This window comes from Microcaecilia unicolor, chromosome 2 (assembly GCF_901765095.1).
Source record: "Microcaecilia unicolor chromosome 2, aMicUni1.1, whole genome shotgun sequence".
NCBI lineage: Eukaryota > Metazoa > Chordata > Amphibia > Gymnophiona > Siphonopidae > Microcaecilia > Microcaecilia unicolor.
The window spans coordinates 97355123-97379822 of record NC_044032.1 but is presented as its reverse complement, the minus strand read 5'-3'; the positions used below and the strand labels follow the sequence as shown (position 1 = coordinate 97379822).

The window sequence follows — 24700 nt, the reverse complement described above, 5'->3', positions numbered from 1 at the left end:
AAATATTTAAAAAAAAAAGAAACTGCAGACAGGAAAAGAGAGAAATGACAGAGCACAACTACTAGGAAGAAGTACTAAAGGCTAGATGAAATAGGTGAGTTTTAAAGAGAGACTTAAAAGTCTTCAAGGAAGTTTCAGACCTGAGTGAGGAAGAGAATTTCATAACTGAGGGTCGAGATAGCTAAAAGCAGTTTCACAGGAGATGGTTAAATGGAAAGCATGTGGAGAACGGAGAGAAGGTTGGAGGAGGAGGAGGAAGAATGGAGGGAACAAGTAGGAGAATAAGGGATAAGAAAGTTGTGAAGACAGGTTGGGTACAGTGTGGGTCAGAAGGCGAGCAACCTTCAAAGACAAGACTAAGAATTCTGAACTTGATGCAATCATGGAAGCCTGGGTTTGGATTGAAGGACCACAGTGACAAGGTCGAAGCAACCATGCAGAAACTTTACGGCAGTTGACTGAATGAGCTGGAACCTCTTTAGAGCAGAGAGGGAGACCAAGATACAGGGAATCATAGTAATCCAAGTGAGAAATGACAAGTGCAAGAAGGATATGTAAACAGAGAGAGAGAGGAAGGGGCGGCCATCATAGATGCCATGATTACAAAAAAAAACAACCCCAGACCAAACAACTGAGCTAACGAGTAGTTTGAATGCAAGCTTACAATCAATGGTGACACCTAGAATCTTGACTGAAGAGAAGAGTTTTTTAGGGTGGGACAGATTGAAGTAATCAGGAAGCCGAATGGCTTCACACTTAAAGGCATTAGAAAAAAGACAGTGGTCGTGGAGACACTGAGAGACATAGGAGAGGCAGGTGTTGAGAGAGAGACAGAGTAGAGGTTGTTCGGGACACAAGAGAATTTAAATATTGTCTGCACAACAAAACGGTGTACAGTTTTACTCTTGCACGATAGTGAGAAGTGGAGCAAGAAAAATGTTGAAAAGTATAGGAACGAGGACAGAACCTTGTGGAAACCTGATAGCAACAAGGAAGATAGAGGAATGGAGGTTATTGTGGCAAGCTGGAAGGAATGGGAAGAGAGGTATTTTTCTGTGTCCCTTCAGGGCTCATAATCACAGTTTTTTGTACCTGGGGCCATTAAGGGTTAAGTGACTTGCCCAGAGTCACAAGGAGCTGCAGTGGGAATAGAACCCGGCTCCCCTGGTTCGCAGCCCACTGCACTAACCACTAGGCTACTCCTTCACTAAACAAAGAATCTACCTCATGCACATTCATTGTAGTAATCTTCAAAGTCAAAGCTAAGTGTGGCTCCAGGAGAGGGGGTTGAGAAGCCCCATCATAACTGTGTTGTTTAGGATGTGCTCCGTGAATTGAAGTGTTCCATCCATTTTCCAGGAAAGTCTCAAGCAGAATGGTTTCACAAACAATTCAGATAAAAGCAATTTTTTAATCCAGTAGTAGGAGTTAACCAGGTTTGATTTTAACAAAATGAAACCTGATTAACTCCTACTACTGGGTTAAAAAATTGCTTTTATCTGAATTTAGAAGTAAATCTTCAAGTGACTCTAAACACATCGAAGCTTACATAACTGTGTAACAGCTTTCAACATATTTCTGGATATCTGGAAATACAGCTTTAGATGTTACTCTGTGATCTCTTTAAATTTAAATATACGAGGAAGTACTATTGTGTAAGACAGTAAAGGAATGGCTACCTGTGAAGTATAGATAACACTAGACAAACATTCAGCAAAAAAATTGAAGCAAACCTACTGGTACAGAGCTGAATGAGGCTTAACTAACCCAAAATGTTAGAAGTCTGTGGTATTGGTTTGAAAACTTTTTCATTCTGTTTATAGTGGAGAAAAGACCTCAGTAGTCACAGCGTGGCGATAGAACAGTAAATGCACTTAATGCCCGCATTTCATTGACTCCGTTATTATCACTGGTCATAAAAACTCCACTTGTGTACAAATGTGGGCTGAGAATAAAATGAACTAAAGCACGTCAAAGATGGTCAGAATTGTGATGCTAACAATGCTTAAACAAATAATGTTACTTACCTTGTGCAATTTTGCCCAACGGGGCTCTCCGTTTCACTCTGCAATATAGCTTCCTCAGGGGGCCAGTAACCCATGGCAAATCACAATGCCTTGCAGCGCCATAGAAATGCTAAATAGTAGTAGTAGTAGTAGTGTCCTCTACTCATGTGACACTTTCACTACCGGTGTCACATGAGTAAAGGACGCCATTGCTTAAGGCATCGTGATTTGCCATGGGTTACTTGGCCCCCTGAGGAAGCTATATTGCAGAGTGAAACGGAGAGCCCCGTTGGGCAAAATTGCACAAGGTAAGTAAACAGAATAAAAATGTTTTCAAACCGATACCACAGACTTCTAACATTTTGGGTTAGTTAAGCCTCATTCAGCTCTGTACCAGTAGATTTACCTGTGAAGTATCACATTCAGATTCAAAAGTATTTAAACGACACAGCCCTTTATATTTAAGAAACTGGTTAATATGCCCATTTTTGGCCGGAGATTTCTTAAAAATCCCTTCTGAATCACAGTTTACAAGCACTAAAAAATAGCTTTCTCTCCTTCTGCTCTCGAGTTACAGAACTCTTTGCCCAACTAAATCTAGCTTATAAAGAGACTTTTTTTTTCCAGAAACTTGCCAGTTTATTCAGTTTTTAATTAAAACCTTTAACTGCAAAGGTCTGCTTATATAGGGTTACCATTCGTCCGGATTTCCCCGGACATGTCCTCTTTTTGAGGGCATGTCCGGGTGCGTCCGGCGGATTTTGCCCGCACGCACGTTTGTCCGGATTTCTGGACAAACGTGGGCGCGGGCGGGTGTGCGTGCATGAATGCGGGCTGGGCGATCAGCGCCGTGGGTCTGGTCTCGTCTCCCCTTCCCTACCATGTTTCCTGGTGGTCTAGTGACGTCTCCTTCGGGGCAGGAAAGAGCCCCTCTTTCCTGCCCGGAGCGCTGCCTCCCTTGTCCATAATCTTCTCGGTCTCGGCTGGGGATTCAAAATGGCTGCCGAGAGTTGAAGTCTCACGAGGCCGCTTCAACTCTCGGCGGCCATTTTGAATCCCCAGCCGAGACCGAGGAGGATGCAGGCAAGGGCAGGCAGCGCTCCAGGCAGGAAAGAGGGGGCTGGTTTCCTGCCCCGAAGACGTCACTAGACCACCAGGGCTAGATAGTGAGGGAGGGGGTATGTGACGGGGGGGGGGGGGGGGGAGGGGGACTATGTGACGGGGAGGGGAATAGGGGGGCAGAACGAGGGACCCGAAAGGGGTGTGGCAGGGGCGAGGTATGGCGCGTGACGTGTCCTCTTTTTCAGAGGACACAAAATGGTAACCCTATGCTTATATAACACTGAATCAGACCAAAGGTCTATCTAGCCCAGTAACCTGCTTCAAACAGTGGCCAAGTCAGGTCATAAGTACCTGGAACAATCCCTAGAAATAGCAAGATTCCATGCTACTGATCATCTGGGATAAGCAGTAGCCTTCCCTGGATCTACCATAAGCACAGTTTATAGATTTTACCTCCAGGAATTTATTCAAACTGTTTTTAAACAGTTAACTGTGTTAACTGCTTTTACCACATCCATCAGCAATGAGTTCTAGAGCTCAACTGGGTTGAATGAAAATATATTTTCGCCTCTTTGTTTTAAAAAGTATTACTATGTAATTTCATGCATGTCCCCTAGTCTTTATATTATTTAAAAGCATAAACCAGCAGTTCCCAAACTGTGCACCACCAGTTGAAATTTGGTGTAAACCCGGTATTCTATAAGATTAAATATTTGGACTGTCCCTGACCCACTCATGACTTTCCAGTGGCCACATCTCCTTTTGGCTTGCGCATGAGATACTTTGGGCATACAGCGTTATAGAATAACGCATAGGCAGATGCATGCGTAAATCCAAATTAGTGCCAATTAACTCCAACATCAATAATTGGTTGTTAGTACCCAATTGACTAATTAGTTTATGTGCTGAGCGCCCTATATAGAATCCGGGGGTTGATGAATGCAGCTGACAGTCATTTGAGCAGTGAGAAGCATTAGCTGCCGGGCACCACCCACGCTTTCCTGCAACATTAGGAGCCGTTATGAAGTACAGGCCCAAACAAAACCAACAGCTGTAATCACAAAACAAAAATTACCTGCATCCAAGGCTCAGCTAAGTCTTTGTAGGAAGAAGGAATTTGCTGGACTCCATAGTGAGTTAGGTTTAAATTATTCTCTTGGGCTCTCCTTGGAGATTCTGAGGCTGATTGTTGCAGGTTTTGCTGCTGCACAGACCGAACAGCAGCAGAAGAATCAGCATCTGTCAAGTCATGACTGCCAATATCATAAAATGATTGTTAAAATTAAGACTTGCATCCATTTAAAATGGTATTTTAAATCATGTTAATTATTTTACACATTCTTTACACTTAAATACACACACACAAATATCAACTAGCTAACAATCAAATTGAATTCATACCTGTGAAAATCATGGGATCTCCATTTTGATCTACAAAGAGGACAGATGAGAGGCTCTTTGTTTCTTCGACATTCTTCTGCCCCTTGAATAGAACAAAATAATCAGCCCATAAAGTAAAAAAAATAAAATTGAACACAAATGATTAGCATAAAACATTTTCAAACAATTTCTTAATTCTAAATACATCTCCGATGAGAATCATACTCTACTACTCCACAGAGAACATAAGGTACACACAGTAGCAACGAGAGCTTCTTTATTTCAACTCACTAGTATATCCCAACCTTGATTCACATAAGAGGGTATGTCACTGGCCTGCTTACTCCCAAAGACAAGTTTGCATTACATGGTAGCGTTTTCCATAAGGATATGTGAAGGCATATTTTCAAAGCACTTAGGAAAGGCTAACTTACTCAATTTACTTAAATCGCCAATTCATTTCAGGATAACAGTATTTTTTGAATGCATACTAAATGATAGCAGGTAAAGAGCAATGGCCCCCAATCAGTCTGTCCAGTTCTTCTCTCTGATTTTCTATTATTTTGGGTCAATGAGCAAATAAATTCCGCTACTTAAACACCAGTTACTATCCTCCACCATATATGTATATTACCTAATATCCCAAACATATGCCCTCCACTGCTATATTTATCCCAAGAATGCTTACTGACATTACTGTTATAACATGAAGGTTATCAGCCCAGGTATCTTGGAAGCCTGATGCCACTATACCACTGCTGCCTGGGTTACTCTAGCCTTCTTAAAAGCCTAATGAAGTTATAAATACAACAGGAAGAGTGTGGTGGATATTTCCTTCCTTCTTGGTTTGAAAGTTTTACAGAAACACAGAAAAATGAAGGCAGGCAGATAAAGACCATATGGCCTATCCATTCTGCCCACCCATGCCATCTACTCTCCCATGCACTCCCTTAGAGATCTATGTACTTGTCCCAAGCTTTCTTGAATTCAGATACAGTTTTTTGTCTCCACTAGGAGGCCGTTCCACTAATTCAGTACTTCACAGAAAGGGTGGTCTTTCCTCAGGTTACTTCTGAATCTATCACCTTTATCCTATGCCCCCTCATTCCAAAGCTTTTTTTCAATTGAAAGAGACTCACCTCCTGTGCATTTATGCCATGTAAGTATTTAAACATCTCTATCATATTTCCCCTCTCCTGCTTTTGTTCCAAAGTATACATAATTGAGATCTTTAAGTCTGTTCCCATACGCTATATGATGAAGACCACTGACAGTAGCCGTCGTCTGGACCGACTCCATCCTGTTTATATCCTATTGTACTCTAAATGAGGTCACCAACAGAGATTTATACAAGGCCATCATTGCCTCATTCTCCTACTGGGCATTTCTCTCCCTATGCACCCAAGTATCCTTCTAGCTTTTGCTGTCGCCTCTACCTGTTTGGCCACCTTAAGATCATTGTAGGAGCAACAGGCACTATATGTGACACTACATGCCACTATATAACAAAGTTATAGGATTATAATGCATGGCACCTTCTAGCATGATCAACCTGACTTTACATATACAGACTCTGGCTAACTTCATCTTTCACTGACAAGGCCTATTGGTCATCAGGCTGCAGACTTACAAGGACATTGCAAAACATTACTAAGGCTGTTGGTGGACAAGGAGAACAACCACCACATTACTTCACCACCAGTGGAATTCACAAAATTGTGGTTCCAGACTTTTAAGGCTTGTTTTCACCCAAGCACAATGTTCACTGAAACAATGAGCTCAAGGTTAAGTTGCCCTCCAGCATGCCATGAGGTGGGACAATAATGGAATTCCCTGAGTCCCAATGTGTAGAACAGATGAGAATGAGGGGATAAACATCTAGGACCTGTGTCTCAACAAGGCCAAGACTGACATCACTGCACTAGCTGAAACTTGTGCATTCTCTATAAAAAGGGCATTCCATCTGAAGTGCTGCCCTGCTCTGTTGTCTGACTGACCTGTATGAGGAACACTCTGCTATCTGCTGGATGCTTGGCTTCATCAACAATCAGGTTGTATAGCTGCCATATAATTGCTATATAGTACTAGGTTAGTGGGCTGTATTAGTAAGCCTAGCTTAAGGATTTATGTGTGTTTACTCTGAGCTGTTTCTATGATACGACCATCTGCGTCATTATTCTTGCATCTTTCACTGTTCTTGCTACTCCTCTAAATAAATAAGCAATCTATTTTTATAATATCCTTGGGTGTGGAATTAGTTCTGTTATTATTTGGGCATTATGAATTTGGGTCTACAGGTAACTTTCCAGACACTACACTGTCTAATACCAAAACCTGGCGGCGTCACGTTTTTTTGTAATCTATACTACGTGTCACGCTCCCAATTACTCCCCAAAACAAATGTAACCGTGTATGCCTCACAATCATCATATATTATCACACCCAAATCCTGCTCCTCCTTCATGGCCCAAAGTTTTTCACCCCCTAAACGGTACCATTCCCTCAGGTATTTTCAACCCAAATGAATGACCCTGCATGTCTCAGCATTACATCTTAGCTGCCGAATTCCAGACCACTGTCAAGCTTCACTAGGTCCTTCCTCATGTTATCCACACTATCAGGGGTGTTTACCCTATTGCATATTTTGGTATCATCTGTAGAGACTGATGTAGAATGGTACAAACCTGTTTTGGTCAGTGGAAAATAGGCCCCTCCCTCTCCCTAACTTTGAGCCTCACATCTGTTTTTCTTATCTGACAAGCCTAGGTTTACACTGCTTTGTCTCTGAATCCCCCTGCCACAGTCAGAGACATTCACCTGCCCCCTGATGGTCAGCAGTGGGTTGAGATCCTGGGGAACCAGGTTCAATTCCCTCTGCAGCTCCATGTGACCCTGGGCAAGTCATTTAACTCTCCACTGCCCCAGGTACAACAGTACTACAATGTACTACTTAGACCGAGCCCACTAGAGACAGATCCAGTACCTATAAATGAAACTGCTTAGGTCTAAGTAGTATATAAGTGCTTAAATGAATGAATGAATGTATATATGTGCATGTTCTGATTGGTCATCAGAGCAGGACTAGAACTGCACTATGCACTGGTATTTTTTTTAGAGGAACTTTTTGTGGGGTTTTTTTCGTCTTCTTTTCTTTGGCTTTTTGCTCTGATATTTTATCTCTGTGCACTGTGGAGTCAGCCGCAAGTCTCTACAGGCCAGATCCTTCATGATGACTGCCATGAATACTGTTCATCTGTAACCAGAAGCTGTGTGAGCAGATTATTTAGCTGGCATCATATAAAATGTATCTATTATATCCTATTTCCTAGGTGAATATGCGAGTTTGTAGTCTATGCACATTTGCCATCCGAAAATACAAAAGAACTCACAAGGTACAATCTAGATCACAGGCAAACTATACCAGACAATCCTTCAGCAATATCGATTACAAAAACGTTAAGAACCAGCCCAAGAACTGAACCTTGCGGCATGCCACTGGTAACACCCCTTTCCCTCAGAGTGAGCTCAATTTACCACTACCCTGTCGCCTTCCACTTATCCAGTTCCTAATCCCAGTCAGTCACTTTAGACCCATACTAAGGACACTCAATTTATTTATTAGTTATCTTTGTGAAACCATGTCAAAAGCTTTGCTAAAATCTAAATGCATCATATCTAGCACTCTCTCTTGATCCAATTCTGGTCACCCAGCAATGCTCAAGCTGCTGCCTCAAAAGATTTTGTCTGTTTTTCTCTTCCTAGCCTTTACTACCACACTCTGTCCAAAGCATGTTAAAATTGTGTCACAACTGCCACTACACCTGCTGTTACCTGATGACACTACACAGAGACAAATATTAATAAAGAAAATATTCTAGAAAGATGAAGGTGTTTTTAAGGTAAATCTTTTTGTTTTCTCTTTTTACCTAAAACAGTGCCCCGACCCCAACTTATCTGTTGGGGAATTCCAGCCAGTTAAGTTTTCAGATATACAAATTTTTCTCATGCATACTTAGTGTGGATATAAATAAGAACAAGCATGCAAATTTCTCTAATTCATAATCACTGAGGAGACCCTGAGAATTTGATTGGCTAGGAGTCCCCATAGATATGTTTGGGAACCACTCTCAAATCTAGTATTTGCTGCTGTTCAAAGCTGCTTTAAGTCTGGGTCAGAAGACCTACTGCAGCGGAGTTCTTACTTACTTTAGAAGTTATTTTGCCATGTTTTAGAAAATTTTCACATTTACCAAAAACACAGCTTGATACAACCTTTTTTTTTTTTTACCCCATCATGTAAGTTCTAACAATTTAACAACCTCCCTCTACTTTTGATCACTGGTTAAAGATGCCCAACTTTCCCCAGCATGGAATGCAGTTCTTGCCTTTTACAAGTTACTTAGGTCTATTCTATACAATATTCGGTTTCATATCTGATCCTAAATCTAAGCTTAACATTCTCGTATAATCTAAGTCAGAGATGCATTCTATACACTTTTTGGAAATACTCATAAGAAACACGTGATCTTTTTAGAAATCTGTGTCTTTCTTGAGCAAAATTCAGACTGAAATTAGGATATGTATATTTTTAATATCCAAAGTCACAAAGTATCTAAGAGAAATAAATGGCCATGTCCAATGGCTAGATATTGATTCAAACATCTCTTCAGGCCTACTTCATCTAAAGGATATCTAGATGACAACCTTTTAGAGTAAGTGGTAAGTAACTAATCTTCGTAACTCAATCTCTAAAGATAACTCCACTATTGACACCTTCCTTGACGTACTGGACCCTGGAACTGATGAAACACCTGCTGACCGTTACTGGACTAATGTTACCCCCTTACTACTGAAGAAGTCATCATAACCATATCAAAACTCTCTATATCACAATGCCACCTTGACCCCTGCCCCAACTACCTTCTGAAAAGCGCCCCTTCATGCTTTATCTCCGATCTCACCTCCCACTTAAACTTTTTACTTCAAAAAGGCTCTTTCCCCACCAAGCACGGTAGCGTATTACTAACACCTATCCCAAAGAATACAAAGAAACCTGTGAATGACGTTACCAACTACCGACCAATTGCATCCATACCTCTAATCACCAAATTATTGGAAAACAGACTGACCTCACAACTTAATGAATATATTCAGAAATTCTCCATCCTCCACGAGTCCCAGTCGGGCTTCCGACCTGCCCACAAGCACTGAAACGGTTCTTCTAACCTTAATATCTAAATTCAAACTTGAAATAGCAAACGGATACAACATCATCCTCTTACAATTTGACTTATCCAGCGCTTCTGACATGGTTGACCATTCAATCCTTACCAAACTCTTGGACAAACTTGGGATTGGTGGAAACATTATCAACTGGATTAATAACTTCATTACTACCAGATCCTATCAAGTCAAAGGAGCTACAAATCTATCATCCCCATGGTCATAAGAATGTGGAGTACCAAAGGGATCTCCACTCTCCCCGATACTTTTCAACCTTATGATGATCCCCTTGGCCAGAATACTAACCAAACATGGTCTAAATCCTTTCATTTACGCCGATGACGTCACCATATATATCCCCTTTAAATTCAATTTATCTGAAATCCACGACAAAATCAATACTGCCATTACCACTCTAACCTCCTGGGCTAATGCTTTTAAAATGAAATTAAATAAAGAAAAAATGCAGTGCCTGGTTCTCTCTTCCCAATACTCCCCTTATCTCCCGACTACTCTCAACACCCCTGATGTCAAACTCCCCATATCTGACAACTTAAAGATACTGGGAGTAACGATAGACAGCCATTTATCTTTTGATAACCACGCTAAGCTCACCACGAAGAAAATGTTTAATATGATGTGGACACTGAAACGAGTAAAGCCTTATCTCCCACTCAACACTTTCCGGAACCTGATACAGTCTACTGTTATTACCCACGCCGACTACTGCAACAGTGTCTTTTTAGGATGCAAAACCCAAATACTGAAGAGACTCCAAACTGCCCAAAACACGGCTGCCAGACTTATTTTTGGCAAATCAAAATTTGAAAGTGCATCACCTCTTCGAGCAAAGCTTCACTGGCTCCCCATCAAAGAAAGAATAAATTTTAAGATCAACACAATGACCCACAAGATCATCCACGGCGAATCCCCTGGCTACATGAATGAATTGATCGACCTCCCTGCTAGAAACAGATCTATTTCTTCACGAACTTATCTTAACCTACACCTTCCTAATTGTAGAGGAATTAAGTACAAGACCTACTACACATCCAGTTTCTCCTTTTTGGGATGCCAGCTTTGGAACGCTATACCCAGACCAATCCGATTAATAAACGACTTCTTGCCCTTTAGAAAAATGCTGAAAACTCATCTCTTTAAGCAAGCCTACCCAAATGCCCCAATCTAATCTCACCAATTTCCACCCCCGATTCTGTTCTGACTTAAATACCAACCTCCCATCCTTCTCTTTCCATCTCTCCTTAATTTTATCCCTCCTTACCCTTTCTCCCAAATTACACTATCCTATCCTGTCTACCCTCTTTTATCCTAGTCATATATTATCTAGCTCAACTTATCATACACTACTAAGCCCAACTTTACATTGTTCTACTACTGTTTTATTAAAATTCTATTAACTTTGTATTTCAAATTACTATGTAAGCCGCATTGAGCCTGCATTGTGTGGGAAAGCGCGGGGTACAAATGTAATAATAATAATTTACTGGTAGCTTAGTCACTGGCTCCAAATCACATTACAACTCTGAATGTGACCAAAAAAAAAAAAAAAAGCCAGAAATGCTTCACAAGATGATCCAGCAAATATAATCAAAAACAACCCTCCAGAATTTGTATACATAAAGCCCTTTTCTTTTCAGTTTTGTCAGACTGGAGCCATAGTAATCCTGTAATTTACTGTAAATAAAAAATATTGAAAACAAAGTTGCCACAGGATTGACCAACTAGAATCCGTAGGCCCAATATTCAGGAGGCAGCGATAAGCATTTTGCTGACTGCCTCTGGTATTATCCACGGAAATTCAATGCCGGGCCATATCCGGGCTCCAGCACTGAATTTCTGGGTGTACGAAGCCACCAAAAACATAGCCAGTTGAGTGCAATATTTGGCACTTACATAAGTAAGTCCTATTTATGCAGTTATCATGGCTAGTTTAAGTTCTGAATATCAGCACTTAACCGGCCAAGTGCTGACTCCATCTCTGAAATGCCCCCAAAATAGTAGGATTCAAGTTAGATGCTAACCAGACATTTTCAGCAGTGCTATCCAATTAAGTGTTGCTGAATATGATCGGTTAGCCCCAAACAAGCAATTTAACTGGTCAGGAGCCATTTCTGACCGGTTAAATTGGTTTGAAAATTGACTCCCAAGATACTAACTTCAGCAGGATACTGAAAATACCACAGTCAGTACTACTGTAGCTCAAGCCACATAAAATATAATATTAAAAAGCTCAATCTTCACTACTCTTACTCCACACCTACTCATGCTTTGAATTGTAGCAAAACAAAGTTCAGAAATCAGAGTAGGGCTTACACACTGACAACATACTCCTAAAGCAAAAAACGTAAAATATATGTATATTTGATAAACTTCATAAAAACACCACTTCCCCTTGCCTGCCTCGGATCCTCCATTCTGTATGTATATTTCTTCGATACTGATGACTCCTCATATGCATAAAATTTATTGTATCATATTTATGTTTTATTGGAAACTACCTAGAACTATTACAGATTGGCACTTTTTGGGGGAGGTGGCGTGTATTTTTCGGAGGGGGAATATACCCAGCAATGACACCTGCAGCGCAAAAATATTACATTTTGTAGTCTAAAATAACTCCAGGAAATAAACATCTACATTTATGATTTATAAACATCTAAGAACAGAAGCTACCTATCAAAAAAAAGAATAAAAAAAAAAGGAAAAGCTAGTAAATGACTTACAGATTGACATGCAGTGATGGTGTAGTTTGTTTCTGCAACCATCTTCACAAACAGTCAGGCTTTCCTCATCCAGCATGCCCAATAAGCAAATAGGGCACATCTGTTCTTCTTCATCCTTCATGCTATAAATGACAGTAGAAAAAAATAAAGAAATGTTATCAATATATATAATGCAACTGACCTATTGCCAATCATTACTATAATTTACATATAGAAACATGCTTCCTCAATACCCTGAATATGAGCAGTAATTCTCAACCCACATCTCAGGACACACTCAGTCTGGTTAGATTTGCATAATGAATATGCATGAAATGGAGGCACTGCATGTTAATCTCTCTCATGCATATTCATTGTAGGTAGATTGAAAACACAACTGGTTGAAAGTCCCTTAAGGACTGAGTTGAGAACCACTGGATTAGGATACAAGTCTGTCACAACTGAGCCCTAAATTGTGGAGTTAACAGAATGAACTACTTATACTGAACATATACATGAACGAAAACCAACCATGGCACCCATTTTATCAGTGCTTCTCAAACATTTATCCACTATATCTCAATTTTAACCCCAGATGATGACGATGATGATGAGAACAAAACAGACATCCCCTCCCCTCCTCTCTCATTCAAGTAGGAGGGTAGGAGCAGTGGTATCACAAGTAGTAGTCAGCACAGGGCCCTGTGTTATCAAATCATTGTGTGCTCACCCCCAGTACTTCACATGGGTTTCCAGTTTAACAGGAAGTTTACACAGGATGAGGAGACAGAGCCTGTGAATTTTCACAGGCCCTATACTGACTGCCTACTGTGCTTAGGTCACAGCAGAGGTCCAGAGGGCAAGAGAGCATTCTTTTCGCAACTCCATCTGGGATCTGGACCAACAATTTGAGAACCACTGTGCTAAAAAAAAAAAAAACTCTAGCATAACTTCATTAAAAAAAAAAAAAAAAAAAAAACCTGTCCCTCAATCCTGAAGCCTAATGAGTACAAGTTATACATGTGAAAGTCAAAAATAAAGGGTATAGAAAATACAAAGAGCACTTTTAAATATGACTTGTTTGAATAAAACTATTATTAATCTGGGGATAAAAGGTTTAATGGATGTAAAATAATATGTGAAATACTGAATAGCTAAAAATATGAGACTACCAACTGCTCATCAGTAAAAAGGAGTGGATGAGTAACCTAGTGGTTAGAGAGAAAGCAAAAAACTAGGAAGGCCGTACTCACAGCCTGATGACACTCCCTGTACCTTTGGCATGTAATTCATCCTCTTTGCCTCAAACAAACTTCCATTATAAGCCATCTAGGGCTACTAATGAAAAGGTGTGAGCTAAATTCATATAAAGAATAAAGGCTAAAATGGGTGGAGAGAATAATTGAAAAGAAAGCAAACTTAAGCATCAGGCACACTAGAGAGACTTTCAGTGAGAGATGAAGTAGGAAGAAGTGGTAGAGCATGGCCCGCAAAATATTTGTCAGATGATGTAATTGTCCACAACACTGCTTAACACAATGCAGTGGGAGAGATACATGTCAGTGAAAAGCAAAGTGTGACAGCAGCCTCCACTAGATTTTAGACAGCATGTTTTGGAGAATACTGTTTCAAGACCCTTATAGGACACTAAATAAAACAGAATTAATGGTAAGGAGTGTGTGTATGGGTTTATACATGCTTACTCTGTTATTTACAATTGTTTTTGTAATTTTAGATTTATACTGGGGGGTGGGGGTGAAGTCAAGATGGTGCTGAAGGCAGATGCGAGTTGCTGAGCTCTGCTTCTTGCTTGCGAGTTCAGCAATGGTTAAACACAAGAGAAAAACACAGACCTACTTGTCCGAGTCCGGAGGGTTTTGTGACTCTGGCTCAGCAGAAGATCTCAAGTCTGCGGTTCCCGCAGCCAGCGTTAAAACTCGGGCAGAGGTGCCCCAGGAAGGAGGCATGGTACAACATGACCGTGAGTCCCGAATGCCACAAGACTCCTCTACAACCCGGAATTGGAAATACAACATCGATGCAGGAGAAGCCAGTAGATGCCGATGCTACTGCCATGGTTTGACCCGACTGGGCTGCGGCATTCCCAGTTGACACGGAGTGTGAGCCTAGTTCCCCTGGTGAGGGGGAGTTGAATATGGAGCTGGAACAATGCAAGGCAGCTTGCTTATTAGACCCCCCCCCCATTCTTTTACTACAGTTACTAGCAGTGTGGGGAGGAGAGGAGTAGAGAAGATCACACTAGAGGAGATTTGGGACACTACTGGGAAATTGGGGTCTTGCTTAATAGATTTGAACAATTTCAACGAGGGAGACAATCTGCAGACCCAGGTCCAAATGCACAAAACCTAACGAGCCAGCAACGTGGTTTTTACACCAGTTCTAGCCAGTTTAGCGAACAAGGAATACAACGAGACATGCAAAAAAGTGTTCTTCAAGCTCTTTTCCTGACACGTAGCAGCTAACGAAAATTGTATGCAAAGTTATTATAATTACTATACAAATGTGCATGCAAAGTGATGCACAGCCGTTTTCAGAGCGATGCACAGAAGCAGCACCCTACATTTACTATGGAAAATTTAACGAGAGGTCTGGAGCTATCAGTCCTGACATTTCTTCATTGTTGCAAGGGTCCTCTGCCACTCCTGCAGGAGAAGGACCTGCAGGCTGGGACAGGAAGATTGCTGACCGCCAAAGGGGGGGGGGGGGGGGGGGACAGCAAGTGCCCCAGGAAAGCAATTTAAAAAGGGCTGGAAGTGTGAGAGAACCGGCAACAAGGATTAGGAATTCCCCTGCAGCTTGTGCAGCGGATCAGGGAGCTGGCAGCTGACAGCTCCCCCACCCCCGTGCTCTGCTGCGAACCCGCCCCTCTCCCTCTCTTGCATGGCTCTGCCTCTTATAGAAAGTGCCCTTTTTTTTTTTTTGGCTCATTCTTCCCTAACCTCTTAAGCAATTAGCAAAGTCCTTGCTCCTCTTCAAGCGTCATCAGGTAAGAAGACAGCCCATCTTCTAGCTTTCTTGGGTGGGTGTAACAATTTTAACCACTCAGCTTTTATCGTTTGCGTCTAAGAACAGGTGATGGAGTGAACTTTCTTAGCAAATACATTTATTTTACAGATTTTTGGCTCTGGCACCGAACTGTTTCCTTTGGAACTTGATGCTTGTGCTTGCAAAAACAAAAGAAAATAGATAAAAGGCTCTCTCTCTACTGCTTTCATACACGTGCGGGTATGAAAGCCATTTGCGGCACGCGCAGAGTAGCCACGCTTAGTGATTGGCTGCTCTGCGCATGCTCAGCTGACCGACTGGCTTCCCCCCTACTGCATGCAAATGAGTCTGTTCGCAAAAACAGCGACCAGCTCATTTGCATGCAATTTGCTTTGGGAATCCCTCTATTTCCAAATCGGTTATTTTTACCAAGGTGGAAATACAGACCGATTCTTTACGAGGACCTCTGTGCATTCTAGGTCACAAGTAACTCGGCATGATGAACGTTTGGTTCAGTATGAGAAACAGGTTTTGGTATTTGAAAAGGATTTTAAAAATTTGAAAGATCATCACAGGTTGTTAATTAAAGATCGAATGGTAACTCACCAGAAGCTGGAAACCTTGGAGAACTATAAGAGGAGCTTGAATTAGCGATTTATCAACTTTTCAAAATCTACAGTACACCAATCGATATGCTTAAAAAGTATATTATGGAGGTTTTGCAAGTGCTTAAGCAGTGGTACGCAAACCTGGTCCTGGAGGCACCCCAGCCAGTCATGTTTTCAGGATACCCACAATGAATATTCATTAAGAGAGATTTTCATGCAGTGGGGTCAGTGTATGCAAATTTCTCTCATGAATATTCATTGTGGATAGTGTGAAAACCTGACTGACTGGGGTGCCTCCAGGACCAGGTTTGGGAATACTGGCCTAAGGAGTCTTTACTACCAGCAACCCATATGTACTATGTAGACCGATGAGGAAATCCCCCGACTGAAGCAAGAAAAGACAACCATCAGATAGCTTTGACCTATCCGGATTTCTGGAGGGGTCTAGTCCTGTGGTGACTAAAGCTACTTTGATTGTTCATTTGCCTTGGAGCCAGATAGAAATTGGCTCCTCAGACTGTGTTTTTGTTATAAACATGTTGAATTTCTGGGCCACAAGATGCAAATATTTCCTGACCTTTGCAGGGCCACTCAGCTCAGAAGAAATGCATTTTTGGCTTTTAATTGGAACTCTTGGCCCTGGGAGGGACATTTTTCCTTCAATTTCCACGTAAATATTTTATTAAATTAGATTCTAAGAATTATGTTTTTCTTGGCCCATGACATCTGTAACGGCAGGTCTTAAATGGGTAGTGAGTACTGTTAATGAGAAGTTTCCTATGATTTCTTCTAGGTACTACTTTAAAGAAGTCTCCAGTTAACTAGTATTTTTCTGTAATTCTTCCCTTTTCCTTTTTATTCTTTTTTAAGTTTCATAAGATTATAGTCCCTGTTATGATGAGCTTTTCTTCTTTGGAAAGGTTTTCTGTAATTTTACATTTGCCTGTAATGAGGATTTTTTTCAGATGTTAAGTGTTATCTTGATTTATAATTGTAAAATGCAAAAGCATAACATTTTTAAAAGATACTAGGTTATTGACGGAGGGCTCCTTTTACAAAGCAGTGCTACCAATTAAAAGCAGTGCTACCGATTAGTGTGTGCTATATGCGAAGAAGCCCACGGGAACTGAATGGGCTTCTTTGCATTTAGAACACCGATAATCAGTAGTGCCGCTTTGTAAAAGGAGCCCTTAGTTTCATTTGGATGATTTGTTTTAGTACTTTTTTTAATTAGTTCAGTTTGATTTTATATATAGGACCAGATATTCAAAGCAGGCAAGAGAGTCTCCTGCTTACTTAAATCATGGTTTGAAGGCCAGTCGCTGATATTCAGTGGCACATAACTGGGCAGTGCTGCTGAATATTGGCACTAACCAGCCTTTTTTAAAGTAGGCAACAGACAGGCATTCTGAAGATGGAGTTGGGGAGAAGCAAACAGCTATGCAGGTGCCAACAACACTCAGAGGTGTGAGCAAACCCAGAAAAATAAAAATACTCACTGCTGGTATCCACATAGCTAAGCAACCAAATAGGACCGCATAATAGCAGTCTTCTCTGGTCACTTAGCTATGCAGTGACTAGTGTTGAATGTTACCTGACACCTGCATAAGGTTTATATGGTTTACTAGAATTTGCTATATTGCCATGACTAACTGGCAGTTCTCGGTGGTTTACAATAATCCAAACATCAGAAAAGAAAAGGAACTACAAAACTGATAGGCAAGAGGATAGATCAAGCATTCAAAGGGTAAGAGGGAAAAAAAAGGAGGGGGAATGGAAAGCCAGTGTAAAGAAGAAAGGGATAAAATTGGATTAAATAGGAGGACAGGGAAGTGGACAGCAGCAGTTGGTCCCAACATTTCAGGCTGTGGTGAAAACCACTGCAAACAGCCAGGCCTTTAATCTTGATTTGAAATTCTTAAATGAAATTTCTGAACAGTATCTAGCAGGAGGGAGTTTCAGTGAGGGGCAGCAAAGAAAAAGGCACGATGATGAATAGATTCTAATTGAGCAAGTTTAGGGCCAGGTAAGACTACGCGGTGATCGTATACTGAGTGAAGGAGATAGGCTGGTGAGTACAAGATAGTGAGAGAGGGGCTGGTGGAAATGGGACAGTGAAAGAGGAGAGATAACGAGGGAGGCTGAGCCTGTGGCCCTTGAATGTAAAAATTATTAATTTAAAAAGTACGCGGTGATGGATCAGTAGCCCATGATACTTTTGTAGGGCGGCGACACGTGGTCATAACGATGGGCATAGCACAGCTTCCGAGTAGCTGCACCTCCTCCCTCCCAGCGAGATCAGACACCCCTTTACTCACCCATCTGCAGTCCACCCCAAAAGAAACCTACTTAGGCTCCCTGGTGGACAAGTGGGGTACTCAGGTAGGAGCAATCCCCACTTGCTCTTGCCCCTAGTGGATCCATAAGTAAAATGGCCATTGCAAGACTACCATTAGAGCTTGCAGAGACCATTTTACTGATGGAGCTGCTAGTGACAGTAGTAAGGACCCCTCCTCCCTAGGCACCCCACTGGACTACCAGGGAGCGAGGGGCTATAAGTGGGTAGAAGAATATGACAAATCCACTTATGTAGCGCTCCCAGCTGGCATTCATCGAGACTTGCATAAGTTTGGATGGCCAGCAGCAATCCAGTTAGACATGGATAGTCAATGCCTGTGCCCAGACATGGCCTGGCATTGGATATCCAGGTCTAACTTAGCTGACAATGGCCAGTGTTAAAAAACGCCGACTGCCACCAGCTGAATATTGACCAGACAGCTTTTAATGTGTGTTATGTATGCTGCCTGGAGCCCTGGTAAGGCAATTAATAGATGGACGTGCCTAGTATAAACAGCAGATCAAATGTGAAAGTCATCATGAATTCTTGTCATTCAAAACAGTGAATTCCAGACAAAAAGCATATTAGACAGAACTTTAAATTTCACAATTAGAGCATGGGATCTTCCAACACTTACTCTGTAAAAGTATACACAATCTCCAAAATAGTACACTACATGATTGTTGGGCCAGTCTCATCACATAATTTATTAAATGCCTGCTGGCAAATTTCAATGGTTCTCAGGCTTGGAGATCAGACATGGCCCACAAGGTGCTTACAACTGTTCGCTGATCAAACACACAGGGCAGGGAGCTGTAGATGACATAAACAGAGCAGCAGGGCAGGGCATATTGCAGCTGGTGGAAGCCACCCTGCTGGCTGAACAAGAGAGAAAAATAAACTGCTTAGAAGTATCCTGTCCTTGGTGCATCTGTGTTTAGAAGCGGCTGGCTTTGGTACAAAGATGAAGTACAGGCAGCAGTGCTTCAAGAAGGGCAAGAAAGAAGAATGTAAGGGAGAGAAGGAATTAGTGTTAAAATATACTAACACATCAGTTCAAAAAGCACTCAGCGTTACGTTTCTAAATAAAACCTATATAGTGCAACTATATGATCAAATGCAGTGATTCTCAACCCAGTCCTAGGATACTTAGCCAGTTAGGCTTTCAGATACCCAAAAGAATATGCATGAGACACATTTGCATACAATGGAGGTAGTTCATGCAAATTTATCTCTGAGAAACACCCCCCCCCCCGGTAGACTGCAGGAATAAAATCAAATTTATTCACCACATAAAACAATACATAAACTAAAAGCCTGACATGGCCATGTTTCACCTATCAAGACCTGCGTCAGGGGCTTGTAATAGTACCCAGACATGTTGTCTTAGAATATCACCGATTGAGTCAAACTCTTTCCTTCAAAGCAGTTATGTAGGTGATATTCTAAGACAACACCTCTGGATACTATTACAAGCTCCTGACTCAGCCCTTGATAGGGCGAAACATTGCCATGTCAGGTTTTTAATTATGTATTTATTGGTTATATGGTGAATAAAATGGACTTTGTGATTTTTAATCTACTGTTTTTTTTCTCCGTGCTGGATCTTATGGATTGGTTGCCTGTGTGTTTTCTTGCAAATTTATCTCATGCATAGTCACTGTGGCCATCCTGAAAACCTCACTGGCTAGGTGTGTCCCAAGGACTGGGTCAAGAACCTCTGGTTGAATGTGAAAATATTCATTTTCTTTTTAATTTTAAATGTGAATTTCATACAGCAGCAAGACTGAGATATAAGGTTTAATGTTTATGGATTCCTGATATACTCCACCTTTCTGTGGTACAATCAAAGCAGTTTACCTATTACATACAGGTACTTTCTCTGTCCCTAGTGGGCTTACAATCTAATCTTTTGTGCCTGGGGCAATGAAATGCTAAGTGATTTGCCCAAGATCTCAAAGAGCCACAGTGGGAATTGAACCCAGTTCCCAGCCCACTGTGTTAACCATTAGGCTACTCCTTCACTCCTCTGCTTGACCCTGTACAACAACACTTATGTTGCCCATCCTCTTTCTATACAATCTAACTTAGTGTTCTCAACCCAGTCCTCGAGATACACCTAGCCAGGCAGGTTTTCAGGATACCCACAATGAATATGATTGAGAGATTTGAATACAATCAAAGAAGTGCACGCAAATTTCTCATGCATATTCATTGTGGGTATCCTGAAAACCTGACTGCTTAGGTGTGTCCCGAAGCCTGGGTTGAGAACACCTGCTCTAACTAGAGACATAATGAAATTCTACAAACTATACTTTGATGGTAGCTTCCATGCATGCCATTATTGAAGATATGTAAAAAGACGTAACTTCCGCCATCTTCTTAAAGGTCTTAAATTTTCTCCAACACATACATGGATGCTCTGATTCAGACAGGCTTAATCTGAAAATAAATATTTAACCATACACCATAAAAATGTAAACTTATGCATATGTTATCCTGGATTGTTCTCCATTACAAAACTCTGTACTTAAAATTTTAATGTGCTCTGAACAACTTAACATTAACTTATGACCATAACTTTATCAGGATTCTCACTAACTTTGCTCTATATGTAAGCTTGTTTATCCATAATTTAACACATGGCCCAAAATCCGGGAGTTCCCACCAGTACACTTACCAACTGTTAAGTAAACAATGACTAAAACACTTGCTTTTTTTTCCCCTGTAAGTTCTTTAAAGGGTACTAACCTGTTTTCTGAGCTAGATGTTGAGGTACTAGATGATGACAATGTATGGGAATTTGACATGCGCGAAACAAACTTCTGGATGGTATTACGAGATGGAGCCTTGATCCTTGAGCTACGCCTACTGTGATATTTTTGAAATAAACTCTCAACCTAACATTGGAAGGAAAAAAAAGAGTAACAAATGCATTTGTACAGTAGATATTCCCAATTTGGATGAGGTTTTTGAAGCATAAAAAAGAAAAAAGTTATCAAAAATATTATTGACATGAGCCACCATCCACTACTAAGTAAGATGACTTAACATCCCTGTGGAATTTTATGTTCAAACTTTTTTTTTTTAATTAAAGAACAGTAATATTCCTCTACACAGAAAAACTGCAAAATACTATACAAAAATGACAAGAAGCCTGGACTCTTATAGCTCCCCACCAACATGCACATAAATATCGCTATCCCCCCTCCCCCCAACGAAACTCCAACCCCCCACCCTTAAACCCATACCCCATAAAGTCAAGAAACGTGCAAGAACAGTATTACAAAACAAAATTCCTAACATCAACCAGGGGAATATAAATGATTCAGGATCAAATTCCATGCAGCAGGGGATACTGACTGTAAGTAGGAATCCCAAATAGAGATATTTAGTTACTCGTTTTACAGATGCAGTTGCATCTCTGGCCTCCCACAGTGCCAGAGTATGGACGCGGGCTCACCAGGACCAGAAATATAGAGGCTCCAGGCTCACCCAGGAACATGCACTTTTTCCTCACCAAAATAAACTTTCTAAGGAGAGTCTGCCTGTCCTTACTCACCCCTTCCATTCCTCCTACCTGATCAAAAAAACCCAGATTCACAGTAAATTGGATTCTCCAGTGGAACAAGCTGCTTAAATGGGAAGTTACCCCAGATCAGAACTGTTGGATAAATGTGCAAGTCCACATAGCATGGTAAAAAGTATTGTTCTCCCTGTCGCAACGGACACAAGTTAGTCCCCCTGCCCTGCACAACTGTACCTGAATGAAACAGGCCCTATGGAGTACCCGAAACACACATTCCCTAAGATCAGCTCCCAGAGACAATTGAGGTACTTTACTAATGGTACCTTCCACATTCCATTCCAGGAGCGATCTCCATAGATCTGCCTCCCATCGTGTTTTAACCATCTCTTTTCCCCCTCCAAGGGTTGAGCTATTTTAAAAAGACCCAAAATAGTCAACCTGTTAGCCGCTACCATTTCAAAAAACAAAACTCAATTTTCCTCATAACTTATTTATTTTTATTTGGATTTTGCTCACACCATTTTCAGTAGTAGCTCAAGGTGAGTTACATTCAGATACATTGGATATTTCTCTGTCCCAGGAGGGCTCACAATCTAATTGTTTGTACCTGAGGCAATGGAGGGTTAAGTGACTTGCCCAAGATCACAAGGAGCAGCAGTGGGATTTGAACCAGCCACCTCTGGATGTCAAGACTGGTGCTAGAACCATTAGGTGACTCCTCCACTCCACTTAGATTTTAACCTATCGGAGTCTAAGGAGCTGACAGTGTTTTAGTTGACAAAAGGCAAATTGGTTCCCCCACTGCACCTCCCCCCTTTGATGAAAGGTCTCAAAAAGATATAATTTTCCCCTCCTTAGTCAGCACACTCTCCACAAAGCTGTATCCTTGGTTCTCCCAATGAACAAAGGTAAAGTTATCCATCCCTGGATGGAATAACAAATTACCCCTTAATGGCAATTGTTCTGTATCTGAGGGAGCACTTCCGAGCCAATGGATCAGCTTAAGCCAAGTATCCTTTAAGGGTCTAAACAGAATACTATTCCTCAACAAATTGGGTAGGAGGAAGTGAGGAACTTGTAAGAGAAATCAAACATTGCATGGGGCATAGAGAAACTACTCATAAGCAGTTGGAGTACAGTCTGTTCTATCCAATAGCCAGTTGCCTAAATGGCGCAAAAGACACGCATAGTTATACAACCTTCCACTTCACCAATTACCATAAAGATAGGGCAGGCAAAATTTCACCTTCTTCCCACTCCAACAGTATTTAGTCAGTAACTTTGCTACCTGTGAAAGATCTTTCCTAAGGAGGCAGATAGGCAGGACCAGCAGAACATAAAGCCACTGGGGAACACACACTACCAATCTATATAGGCTAATTCTACCAGACAAGGACAAGGGCAAAGTCATCCAGCCCTCCAACTGCCTTCTTGTCATGACTAAAAGATGACTCACACTAAGGGAACATAACAACCTGGTAGAGCATGGCAAAGTACCAGAAAGAATGTATGGCTCATTTCAATAGAAAGACTCCCCTCTAAGTCCGGAATACCTACTCCTCAGTGGCCAGGGCCTCAGAACTGGACAGATTCAATTTGAAACTAGCACAATCCCCATACTCTTGAAAAATGCCCAGCAGCTCTTCGAGAGAGCTCTGAGGATCAGTAAGAACCAATAGATCATCTGCAAAGGCTGCTATTTTAAAAATATTATCTCCCCCGGATTAGTGAGAATATCTCATATCAAAGGGTCCAGAAAATAATAAGGGGAATAGTGGACATCAGTGGCAGGTTCCCCTATTTATAGCAAAATCATCTGAACTTCTGCCATTATCCCACACTCTTGCATGAGGGGCCGAGTATAGTGTGTGTATCACTGCTACAAACTGACCCTCAAAACCATAATGTTGTAAGGTACCATACATAAACTCCAAATAACTATTAAATCTTTTTCAGCATCAAAAAACTGATTAAAAGTGAGGGGGTTTCAGTGCGTTCTCTGAATTCCAGGGAGCTCAAAATGTCTTAGTAATATATCTATCTTATTATCTTATTTATTACATTTGTACCCCGCGCTTTCCCACATACAGCAGGTTCAATGCGGCTTACATAGTAAATAGAATTACAAAGTATTGTTTATTTTTAATTCTTTATTTATATCTTTTTACATTTCACAATATAATGTAAATGGAAATATTCAGAAAATACTGAAAAAAAACCCAAAAGAATTTTTAAGGAAATAAAGTTCTCTATAAACTTTGTCCACTACTCAATGATCCAAGTACCAGGAAAAAAGAAAATATTAGTTAATTAATCAAAGAAACTTGAAGAACAGTTTATCCTGCTAGCCCACTTATAGCATTTCTCACTGGGTTGCACATTCAATGTTTAACAGCGCTTTCCTGTAAATCAATAAATTGTTGCAACTTTACAGGATCAAAGAATACGTAGTTAGCATTTAGGGATATCAAACATCTGCAAGGAAATTTGAATTGAAAAGTTGCTACTAAGTTGAGAGCTCTTGTCTTATAAGAGAAGAATTCTCTCCTTCTCTTTTGAGTATCCCTCGCTAAATCAGGGAAAATTTGTATCTTTGAACCCATAAAGTTTGCATTTGCATGACGAAAATAAGTCTTGAAAATATTATTACGATCTATCTCCAAAGCAAAGGTAGCAATTAAGGTAGTTCTTTCAGTCACAATTTCCAGGGATGACTCCAAGAATCCAGTCAAATCAAAGTCCGGTTGAGCTTGAGACTGTCCATCAGTCACTTTTTTAAATCCTGTAATGACTGGGCTCTAGCAATGGGGGGAAACCCTCTGCTG

At 41.0% G+C, this 24700-nt stretch overlaps 1 protein-coding gene across 1 annotated transcript in view; it reads right to left on the bottom strand.

Annotated features, from left to right (window-relative positions):
• LOC115461877 (mitogen-activated protein kinase kinase kinase 1-like) overlaps positions 1 to 24700 on the bottom strand; it is a 94552-nt gene that overhangs the window by 68902 nt on the left and 950 nt on the right. Inside the window, exons 2-5 of the mRNA XM_030191937.1 lie at positions 21098 to 21246; positions 12416 to 12537; positions 4470 to 4551; positions 4144 to 4321 (exon numbers count right to left, since the gene is read on the bottom strand). Of these exons, the coding sequence (XP_030047797.1) occupies positions 4144 to 4321; positions 4470 to 4551; positions 12416 to 12537; positions 21098 to 21246 (531 nt within the window). The remainder of the gene's footprint in view (positions 1 to 4143; positions 4322 to 4469; positions 4552 to 12415; positions 12538 to 21097; positions 21247 to 24700) is intronic.